The following is a 12,555-nucleotide window of genomic DNA, read 5'->3' as shown; positions in this document are numbered from 1 at the left end:
ATAAGGTGGAGGGATGGAGCTGAGAGGTATATGAGGGAGGGGGAAGTGAGTTGGAGGAGGGTAGTCAAATGGTAGGTGCCAGAGCGACCTGGAGGCGTTTTGTCTGCGGCCACCCTTTGCGGATAGGGAGTCGGGCTATAGATAGATAGTATAGATTTACCTGGGTTTGAACATGAACAGGAGAAATAAGAAATACTAGAGTGGATGGACCTGAAGTTACTTGTATAAGCATAACTGAATTATCCTGACTTGAATGGATCAGAATTTTAATATGACTGCGCCCGACATGAGGTAAAAGCCCTGAATGGGTCTGACTGGAACGAATTGACCCTGAACTCTGTGCTTGCTTCAATGTAAAGAAAACGAGCGAATCTGGAGTTCCCTAGACTGACCTGAAACATCACCGAGTCAAATGTGAAGAACTTACTAGATATAATAAGTCTGACTGCACCTAACTGCCCTTGAATAGCCCTGAACTGGTTTGCATTGCCGTGACTGTGCTGGAATAGCTTTGCCGTTCACGAATGAACATTAAATGGCCAGACGGGTCCATAATTGACCATAGCCCTTTCAGTCTGGCGACGTGTTTTGATATTTTAATCATCCTATTTCAGGCGATTTTATTCAACTTAGGGAAGTGAGGTTCTGAAGGGGTTAATAGCGACAGTTTTTATTCCCGTTACTATAAAGGGTCTGAAAATGTCAATAAAATCGTCTGGAGGTGGTAAAAATAAAACAACGTCATCTGAGTGAAGGATGCAATAGTACTGAATTGACTGAAATGCTCTGCATTGGCTGAACTGGATGTGAAGGGCGTGCATAAGCCTGATTGTACTGTACCTTAAAGTCTTGAACTGGCCATACTGAACCATTGGACTTAACTGGCAGAAATGGACCTGAATTGCTATGACTGACTGAAATTACGTAACAGACTGGATATACCGTACTTCCAACAGCATCTGGAGTACTCTGATTGGACTTAAGAGGAAGTGGATGGATTGAATGAATTTTTATTAATGCTATATTTTTTCACAATTTTTAGGATTATGTGCCGTAGGTAGACAGGGAAAGCAGTTCAGAATGGGTAGAGTTGGAATAGACCTACTGAAGGTATTGTTGAGCTGTGTGAGCTTAGTCAAGAATATTTTGAGTATGTATAAACTATGTATTGATCATCTGATGTGACTTGGTTCTGCAGATGACACGGTACAAACAGCAGATGGACGTGGATGATGACAGCAGCTCCATCGGCTCGGCGCGCACTGAGGAGCTCCCGTCAGGCACAACCACGGTCCACTATCACATGGTAAGCTATCACAGCAGTGCTGTCTGTCAGTGGACATCATTTAACACCAGCCTATATCAGCTTACAGTTTCGAAATAGAACTGTCAACAGTACCGTAAGTGAATGTCAGACGCCTGTTCTTTGTGCGTTTTTTTTTTTTTCATCTTCTTTGCATATCATTACTACGCCCAGTGACTGTAACTTTGAACACTCTTCTCATACATGTTGCTCGTTTTTTCTCGAACGCTAGTAATTATTATCTTGTGAAGAATGAGCAATAATTAAACTTGAATGCACTCAAAGAGCGCATACCTCCACCGTCGCTAATAATATTTATGATTACTGCTGTAATTGCTCTTTCATAGCAGATAAGTACTTTTACGGTCTCAGATAATCAGTTCATTCTATGGTCTTCGTCTGCCCTGTTACAGAATCTCAGAGTGCCCATACCTCCGTCTATCTGTCTTTAGCCTGACGCCCTAATCCCGCAGAGGGTGGCTGTAGACAAAAAACCTCCAAGTCGCTCTATCACCCACCATCTGACTGCCGTCCCCCAACGTACTCCCCCTTCCCTCATATACCTCTCAACGCCATCCCTCCACCTTATCCTCGGTCTCCCCCTTCATCTCCCTCCCTCCACTTCACTTACATACACCCTCTTAGTCAGTCTTTCATTCTCCATTCTCTCCACAAGTCCAAACCACCTCAGTGTATTTCTCCTAATTCAGTCACATCCACATCCACCCCACAAAGTTTTTTCACGTCTTCATTCGTCAACCTGTCCCTCCGTGTCACTCCACAAGCTGCTCACACTCTTGACTTGTTCCCCTCTAGCAAGGTCCACGCCTCACTTCCATACGTCACGGTAGGGATCACAATGCTGTCATTCAGTGATTTCTTGACTTCCATACTCACCTTCCGATTTCTCATCACCGCTTTTAGTGAACCAGCAACCTTCCCTGTTTTACCCTTTCAAGTATTTCATCCCCAAATCTTCCATCCTTACTCATCACACTACCCAAGTACTTGAATGCACTCACATGCTCCGTTAATGTTAATAAAATTTGTGGTTTATTCCTCCATCCTGTTCCAGGTCCTCTTCATATGCTAATGAAATTCTTCCTTGACCCACTGCCCACCTACCCACCAGATTTCATTGAAATCCTTTCGTACACAAACAGACACGAGTGAATAAATGACCTCCATCCAATCTCGTGGGAGATAAGTTTCCTCGTCCCGTTATGGTTTATATTGTCTGGATGATGCTTGCCAGATAACAGAGGAAGATAAAACTCCAGCTTTTTGGTGTTTTCATTATCAGATTTTTGCCCTCAACTGCCAGCGAACAGAGCCCAACCTCATTGCTATGCATTACGGTCGAGGTTTGTAAAATATATTTCGTACAAAGGTGTTTTAATTTTGGTATGTCATTTTAGTTGTTTTCCATAACCCTGGATAGGAAGTCCTCGTATTTTGCTCTGTGAAAGGAAGACCTGTATCCATTTGGAATCACTGTAGGAGTTTTATTTTTTATTTTTTTAAATATACAAAAATGTTTCATTATTACCAGAGGGTACTGCACAACAAACATAAGACTTCTGGAGCTTGTATGAGTGAACATCAGGATAACTGAACTAAATTAAATGCTCATATGGATCCTTTGAAAAAAATTTATCGAAAAAATGTACTTATTCAGGTACTGAGATGGAAATATATGAAACTGAGCAAAATAACTTATACTACAGGAACTTGGGGGTGTAGATGCTTACACAGCCAGTCAGTGACCTCTGGGAACCAAAGGAAACTGCTTACCTGGAATAAATAAAAACCTGAGATATTTTACCTGCTTTTTCTGCTGTACTAATATATTATTGTGGATATTTTCTTACAAGTGAACAATACGCAGTTTAGGAATTTTAGCACCTTGAACTTATAGTATAGTCCCTAAGGATCATAATGAACCCCCATGACCCCATTTGGAAATTTATATTTTCAGAGATAATGAATTTTATTTAAAATTCAAAAAAAAAAAAAAATACCTTGGATCTTCACTCGGCCACTCTGGGTAAAAAATGCATGCATTCGTACGTGTGTTTGTCTTCCATTCGATTGCGCATGCGTCTCGTACGTCAAAAACATTCGAATCGCATCAAAACTACAGAAAAATATATTGCACTACCTGGGGGGTGTATTGTCCACCTGTAAAGATTTACCAATAAAGACAGTGAACTTTAAGGAGCCAGTGTTTATTTGTGCCGCAGCTGATCTTGTGCACTGTACACCTTAGGCTGACCATAGGAAGAACAACTCACTGGGCAACGTCCTTCCAATACTGAACTACTGCTGTTGGAGCCTGTGGCAGTGTGGGGTGAGGACGTAACAATACTTTTCGTTCGATACATATTGGCAAGCAACTTTTCATGATGTGTCTATTTTCTTCCGAAAGCTTTCCATCCAACTGTAATGCGTCTTTTTATTTTGCTGTCATGGTTTTTTAGTTTTAGTATTTGCCCCAAGCAGTTGTACTGCTCAGCTCCCACAAGAATTTCTTTGCTTATTCTGATGACGCTCTTTGGTTTATTTGGATCATGGATTAACATTAGTTTTACTCCGGTTCATCTTTAGTTCCACTTTGAGACTTTCTTTATTTAGGGAGGCCATTTAACATTTCTTTGAATGTCTCTGTTGTTTCTGAGATTGGGACAGTGTCGTCTGATCTTAAATAGTTTCGATTTTCTCCATCAATGTTCACTTTGTTTATCCAGTCTAGCTTTCTGAAAAAAAAAAAAAAAAAAAAAAAATCTAGGTATGCTGTAAATAATTTTGGTGAAATTTTATCTATCTAACACACGCCCTTCTCAATATGAATTTTGTCCGAGTATTTACCGGTATGTAATTTAACCTTAGCAGTTCCCTATGTATATATATTTTCGACCAGTTGAACAATGTTTTCATTTATTCTGTGTTGCCGCTATGAATTTATAATTGCTATGAGTTCCACTGAGTTGAAAGCCTATTTGTAATTAACAAAACAGTACTTTATTATGTTTTGTAGTTTTCTCGGTTGATTCATTGTGGGTAGATGATCAGCAGTCCAACACCGTCTTCGGGATCCTGCCTGTTCACGGGGATGGTTTTATTTCAAATTTGTTGCTATTTTCTTTGTAAGGACTTTAGTGAAGCGTTTGTAAATAACTGCTTATAAGCTAATGGGTCTCTATATACCTGGCAGAGATCGGCTTAGCCAAAGAATTCGTGGAGAAAGTTGGGAAAGGCATTTATTCAGCAGTAGACTAGCAATGACATATATATATATATATATATATATATATATATATATATATATATATATATATATATATATAGAGAGAGAGAGAGAGAGAGAGAGAGAGAGAGATGGATAAGTATATATATATATATATATATATATATATATATATATATCATCAGCCGTTTGCTTGTCCACTGCAGAACCGGCCTATCCCGACAGAAGTGGGGACGATACAGCTAATGTATCTCTACCAAGTGGCTTAGGCTGTCTAGTAGAGATTGTATGTAGGGTGACAAGTGCTTGTAAGTGTAACTGTAGTGTTTGAGTGGCTTTGGATGTGCGTGTAGTTTGAACCAAGTGTAATTGGCCTGCGCAAGCTGACTGGGTGCAAGCATACTTTATAGTATGCGACACTGGTTCAACCACAGCACCCCTTGTGTCCGCCAGTGCAGTACGTGACCTGAAGAACGCTCCCAAAGTTTATTACCCTAACGGGGCGCGAACCTTCGTTCTTCATTGTACGAAAACGCACACTTTACCACTATACCACAAAGGCTAATTATATATATATATATATATATATATATATATATATATATATATATATATATATATATATATGTATATATATATATATATATATATATATATATATATATGTATATATATATATATATATATATATATATATATATATATATATATATATATATATATATATATATATATATATATATATATATATATGTATATATATATATATATATGTATATATATATATACCTAGGCTGCTTCCCCCAAGGAAAGGGAGGTAGCCGAGACAGGACGACACACTCCCCATTTACTCATCCATTCAAACACATTCATTCGCATCTTAGCCCCAAGGGAAGAACGGACAGATCCTCACCACACAACACCGCACAAGGGTCAATTGCGCAATGCAATCAGTAACATCCACAGCAGGGCCCGACAGCAGAGAGCTGGTTTACCCCTGCCACATCATAACAGACCCATCCCCTTACCCGCACCTGACCTGACTGTATATATATATATATATATATATATATATATATATATATATATATATATATATATATATATATATATATATATATATATATATATATATATATATATATATAGTATATATATATATATATATATATATATATATATATATATATATATATATGTAATATATATATATATATATATATATATATATATATATATATATATATATATATATGTAGTATATATATATATATATATATATATATATATATATATATATATATATATATATATATATATATATATATATATATATATATATATATATATATATATATATATATATATATATATATATATATATATATATATATATATATATATATATATAGATACATATATATAAATATAAATACATATATATATATATATATATATATATATATATATATATATATATATATATATATATATAAATATTGTTACGGAACAGAGAAAGATAACGTACACTTTAAGTGAGAATACTAAGAGTCACTACTGTCCCGTAAAGTTCCAGGTTCAAAACAAAGAGTTAGGTAAAATTACAAGTTAAAGTTTAATGCACAAACTAACAACAAAACATTCAGGACTCATAAGGGTAATGTAATGGCAAATAAACAGGTTAAATATATGGTTAACTGCAATAGCCTCTATTAACACGAAATTAGCAAGAGTAAATTTATCTAAGTCAGCCCTGATAAAATGAGATACCAGATAATACTCAGTGAATGCCAGATAAATTCTTACAGATACAAACTATTATCAAAAATGACTGACATAAAACCCAACATTAATCAAAAACCTCACTAGGCCTAAGAATTAACCTTATGCTACACAGTACAAGAAAAAATGCAATAACACTTATACTCAAATTACACACAACTGCTAGATGTTTGGAGATTTCTTGAGCACTCACAATAATAATGTCTGTACAGGGGAGGACAGAGATGTGAACAAAATGAGGAGCAGATCTAAGTGGCAATGATGCAGAGACTGAGCTCATTACATAGGGGCCAGCAGAGCTTGATACAACTTGTAATAAGGACGCGCAAATGAAGCGATGGGGACAAACAGTTGACAATCCCGCACTGAATAACAGAAAGGACGACTTACTCTACTATAACGGTAGAAGGGGGGGGACTGAGGCAGAACACGCTCGTGATCAAACATGCAGCATACTGTGCGTTAAAATTACACAAAGGGTGATGAAATCATAGGCTATGTAACACCTCCCCACAAAGAAAAAGAAATTTACAAAGGAAATTTCTTATTACTCTAAAACAATCTGTCTAAAGTCTAGATAAGCAATCTGCAATAACATTTTCTTTCCCCTTGACATGTTGTATGTCTAATGAATACTCCTGAAGAAGTAGACTCCATCTTGTCAATCTCTGATTTTTTATCTTTAAACTTACTAAGGAATTTCAGTGGGTTGTGATCGGTATAAATGACTATGGGGTCAAAACCAGAACACAAATAAAATGAAAACTGCTGTAAACCCAAAATCAAGGCCAAAAGCTCTTTCTCAATAGTGGAGTAGTTCTTTTGAGGTGGAGTGAACTTCTTACTGTAATAAGATACAGGATGTTCAATACCCTGATCATCCTCTTGCAGCAAAACAGCCCCAGCTCCTGTATCACTTGCATCAACAGCCATCTTAAAAGGCTTAGCAAAATTTGGAGTAGCGAGCACTGACTGACTTAATAGAATAGCTTTAAGTTTGTTGAAAGAGGATTCACAGTTATCGGTCCAGACAAATTCAACTCCCTTTTTCAGTAGGTCTGTAAGTGATGATACAAGAATAGAAAAGTTAAGAACAAATCTCCTGTAATAACCTACCATTCCCAAGAATCTTTGTAGCTCTTTCCTACTTTTAGGTCTGGGAAGATCACTTATAACCTGAACCTTAGCTCCTGGTGGTGCAACATGTCCATCACCAATTACATACCCAAGGTACTGAACTTTAGCTTGACCAAACTCACACTTTGATAAATTAGCTACAAGATTAGCCTGAACCAAACGCTCAAGAAATTTACTGACATGGCACAGGTGATCTTTCCAGTTGTCACTGAAGATTAATACATCATCAATATAAACAACACACCCTGCCAAACCCTCTGTTACAACATTCATGAGCTTCTGAAATGTGGCTGGTGCATTCTTCATACCATACGGCATTACAGAACATGCAAAAGCTTTTCCTAGTGTTACAAAACATGAGATCTCCCTAGCACGTTCAGTCATAGGTACTTGCCAGTATCCCTTTAACAAATCAAACTTACTTATGTACCTAGCCTTTCCGATCTTGTCTATGCAATCTTCGACACGAGGGAGAGGGTAAGTGTCTGTTTTGGTTATCTGATTAACACGTCTGTAGTCAATGCAAAGCCTCTGTGACCCACCTGGCTTAGGGACTAGAGTGCAAGGAGAACTCCACTCGCTCTGACAGGGCTCAATCATCATGTGGTCCAACAGGTAGCCAAGCTCCTTCTCGATGAGAGGAACTTTCACTGGGTTCACACGGTAAGGAGGCAGTTTAATTGGCTTTGCGTCTCCAACATCGACATCATGCATCAACACAGTGGTTCTTCCTGGAGTAGCACGGAACACTTGCGGGTACTCCTGCAGTAATGCCGAAAACTCCTGCCTTTCCTTGGGAAGTAGATGAGAAAGCTTAGTCTGGAGATCATTCATGATATCAGGATTCTTCCCCAAACTATCACTCAGGCTCATACTGCATGGGAGAGCTTCACTTGCAGACTCGGGTGGAACAGCTACAGTGCAGACTGGATTATTTTCGTCCCGCCTGTGATATAACTTTAGCATGTTGATGTGACATAGTTGCTTGCTCTTTCTACGATCTGGTGTGGCGATGACATAGTTGACATCACTGAGTTTCTTCTCCACGAAATAAGGGCCACTAAACTTGACTTGAAGAGGTTGCCCATGAACTGGTAGCAGAATGAAAACCTGATCTCCTGGCTGAAAGTGGCGTAACCTGGACTTCTTATCATACCAAGTCTTCATCTTCTCCTGAGCAGCTCCTAAATTCTCTCTCGCCAGCTGTAAAGCAGTGGACAGCCGTTCTTTGAACTTCATCACATACTCCAGCAGGTTGACGTCATCTTCCTCCGACAGCCAGCATTCCTTGAGCAACTTAAGGGGTCCTCTTACTTCATGGACAAACAGTAGTTCAAAAGGTGAGAAGCCCAGTGATTCATTTGGAGATTCTCTTGCGGCAAATACGACGAATGGAAGACCTTTATCCCAGTCTTTCTGATGTTCCAAACAGTATTTCTTGAGCATCGATTTGAGTGTTTGATGATATCTCTCCAACGCTCCTTGGGTCTGGGGATGGTAAGCTGAAGACGTGATCTGGGAGATGCCCAACTCTTTCAGGGACTGCTTGAAAACATTCGACATGAAATTACTTCCCCGGTCTGACTGTACCTCCTTAGGCAGACCAAACTTGGTGAAGAACCCTAGCATTTCCTTAACCACGTTCTTTGCTGAGATATTTCTAAGTGGAATGGCTTCAGGATAACGAGTAGCCATATCAATCAGGGTCAACACATAAGAAAATCCTGAAGAAGTCTTAGGAAGAGGGCCCACAATATCCACCAACACACGGGTGAAAGGCGCCTCAAAAGGAGGAATGGGAACTAGAGGTGCAACCTTTTCGGTCTGATTACACTTTCCCACAACTTGACAGGTGTGACAAGACTTACAATACCAGGAAACATCCCTGAAGATACTTGGCCAGTAGAAGTGTTTCAAAATGCGTGCCACAGTCTTCCTCACTCCAAGGTGTCCTGCCAAACTGGAATCATGAGCCACTCTAATGATATCCTGCCTACAAACACGAGGGATGACAACTTGATGTACAACCTCCCATTCACAGTCGGCTGATGCTGTTGGGGGTCTCCACTTCCTCATAAGTACTCCTGACTTTACATAATAACAAGTAGAAGCACCGGCTGACTCTTCTTCACTGTAAGCAGAGTTAGCTAGACCTTTCAACTCAGGGTCAGCAACCTGCAACTCAACCAACTCTTGACGAGACAAATTATCAACACTACAGGGTACTGCCTCATCTGGTGAGTGGTCCAAATTAGCAAGAAAAGTGTCAGCTAGGATAACATCATCATCATCATTATCCTCTAAATCACCAGTAACTTTAGACTTAGCCCTAGTGACAGCACATGCAGGGAACACATCAGGGACATCACAATCCTGGGCCGCAGCCACTGGCTCACTAGACAACTGAGGAGCTGGACACACTTGACTTCCACCAATATCATTTCCAAGTAAGAAAGTTACACCTGACATTGGGAGTGTCTCAACCAACCCAACCATAACGGAACCATTAACAAAACCAGACTCTAAATTCACTCTGCACAGAGGGACAGAGAAGTAATTATTCCCTACACCTTGTAAGATTACAGTTTCATCAGAGGAATTAACATTAGAGCCTAGAACACTGGCCAGCATAAGGGATTGGCAAGCACCTGTATCACGATATATTTTAACTGATTTCCTGTCATTACTGTCCAGAGGACTGACAAAACCATCAGACAGGAAATTAGCACATGAACTCTTGAGAGTGTCACCCACGTTACTGCTCAAAAGAGGAGCTCCATCATGAGAATTTAAGTTACCCTTCAAAGCATGTTCAGTTAACTCAGTTAAAGAATTCTGGGAACTCTCAAGAGTGGACACTAGACCAATTGACTGAATATTTAAAGACTCCTTTTTGTTCACATCACGCTGTCTCCTGAAACATCTCTCCGTAGTATGACCAAGCTTACTACAATAAGTACATTTACTTTTCTGAAATCTAGAGGTGAAGCTGGTATTTACTTCCTGAGAAACATCATCCTTATTCTCTTTCCTGTTACCTGTACTCTGAGTAGAGGCAACGTACTTACTCTCAGCTTTCCCTTTTTCTCTAGAATATCTCTTGTGAGTGAGAACATACTCATCAGCTAAAACTGCAGCATCAGACAAATTATCTATTCTTTTCTCATCAAGATATAGGCTTACATCTTTACTAATACACCTTTTGAAGTCCTCCAGCAAAATCATCTGCTTAAATTTGTCAAAATCAGAATCCACATTCTTAGAATTTAACCACTGCTCTAACAGATCTTCTTTGATTTTTGCATACTCAACATGGGATTGCTTATCTTGCTTGTAAGTTGTCCTAAATTTTACTCTATAACCTTCAGGAACAAGCTCATAGGCCTTAAGAATCAAACTCTTAACTACATCATAATTATCAGACTGATCCTGAGGCAAAGATGCATAAGTTACTTGAGCTTTACCGGTGAGAACAGTTTGAAGGAGTACTGGCCAATACTCCTTAGGCCAATTAAAACCTGTAGCTACCCTCTCAAACAACTGAAAATACTTTGTTAAATCAGATTCATTAAAAGGAGGGACAAGTTTAACATTTGTAGCCACATCAAAATCATCAGAGCTAGATGATCCAGTTCCACCTTGTTTCATGCGATACTCATGGTCTGCCTGAATCCTAGCAAGTTCAATTTGTGCCTGAAACTCAGCCTCCTTAGCACGAGCCTGAAACTCAGCCTCCTTAGCATTTGCCTGAAACTCAGCTTCTTGAATACGAGCTTTTGCCTGAAATTCAGGCTCCTTAGCACGGGCCTCCTGCAGGGCTAGCTGTAACTTAGCTAATTCAATCTGCGTTTGCTCATTTCGAGGAGTTACATTAAACAAGCTTTCATTAATCATGTCAACAATTTGATCTTTAGAATGATGAGAGCGAACAGCAATTCCCAATTGTTGAGCAACAAGCTTAAGTTCATTCTTTGTTCTGTTTTCTATATCACACACTGTTTGCACATTTGACAAAAAATCTTTGGCTTCATCAAGTGTAGTAATAGTAGACATAATTAATAAGTAACAGTCACAAAATATCAAGCAATATCCTTATGATAATATCCTGAATATCCTGATGAGAGGTCGCCAAATTTATGTTACGGAACAGAGAAAGATAACGTACACTTTAAGTGAGAATACTAAGAGTCACTACTGTCCCGTAAAGTTCCAGGTTCAAAACAAAGAGTTAGGTAAAATTACAAGTTAAAGTTTAATGCACAAACTAACAACAAAACATTCAGGACTCATAAGGATAATGTAATGGCAAATAAACAGGTTAAATATATGGTTAACTGCAATAGCCTCTATTAACACGGAATTAGCAAGAGTAAATTTATCTAAGTCAGCCCTGATAAAATGAGATACCAGATAATACTCAGTGAATGCCAGATAAATTCTTACAGATACAAACTATTATCAAAAATGACTGACATAAAACCCAACATTAATCAAAAACCTCACTAGGCCTAAGAATTAACCTTATGCTACACAGTACAAGAAAAAATGCAATAACACTTATACTCAAATTACACACAACTGCTAGATGTTTGGAGATTTCTTGAGCACTCACAATAATAATATCTGTACAGGGGAGGACAGAGATGTGAACAAAATGAGGAGCAGATCTAAGTGGCAATGATGCAGAGACTGAGCTCATTACATAGGGGCCAGCAGAGCTTGATACAACTTGTAATAAGGACGCGCAAATGAAGCGATGGGGACAAACAGTTGACAATCCCGCACTGAATAACAGAAAGGACGACTTACTCTACTATAACGGTAGAAGGGGGGGACTGAGGCAGAACACGCTCGTGATCAAACATGCAGCATACTGTGCGTTAAAATTACACAAAGGGTGATGAAATCATAGGCTATGTAACAATATATATATATAAAATATATATATATATATATATATATATATATATATATATATATATATAAATGTATATATATAAATATATATATATAATATATATATATATATATATATATATATATATATATATATAAATATACAGTACTCGTCAAAAGTATTCAGTGT

The 12,555-nt window shown here is 38.2% G+C and overlaps 1 protein-coding gene across 1 annotated transcript in view; it reads left to right on the top strand.

Moving 5' to 3' along the window:
* Nucleotides 1-1,198: 1,198 nt before the first annotated feature.
* Nucleotides 1,199-12,555, top strand: part of Nep3 (M13 family metallopeptidase neprilysin 3) — a 659,418-nt gene continuing 648,061 nt past the window's right edge. Inside the window, exon 1 of the mRNA XM_080279018.1 lies at nt 1,199-1,306. Coding sequence (XP_080135144.1) covers nt 1,199-1,306 — 108 coding nt within the window. The remainder of the gene's footprint in view (nt 1,307-12,555) is intronic.

Source organism: Coenobita brevimanus, chromosome 76 (genome assembly GCF_032717465.1).
Source record: "Coenobita brevimanus isolate Jiangsu-jjx chromosome 76, ASM3271746v2, whole genome shotgun sequence".
NCBI lineage: Eukaryota > Metazoa > Arthropoda > Malacostraca > Decapoda > Coenobitidae > Coenobita > Coenobita brevimanus.
Note: the sequence above shows the minus strand (reverse complement) of the source record. Positions and strands in the feature narration are given on the sequence as shown.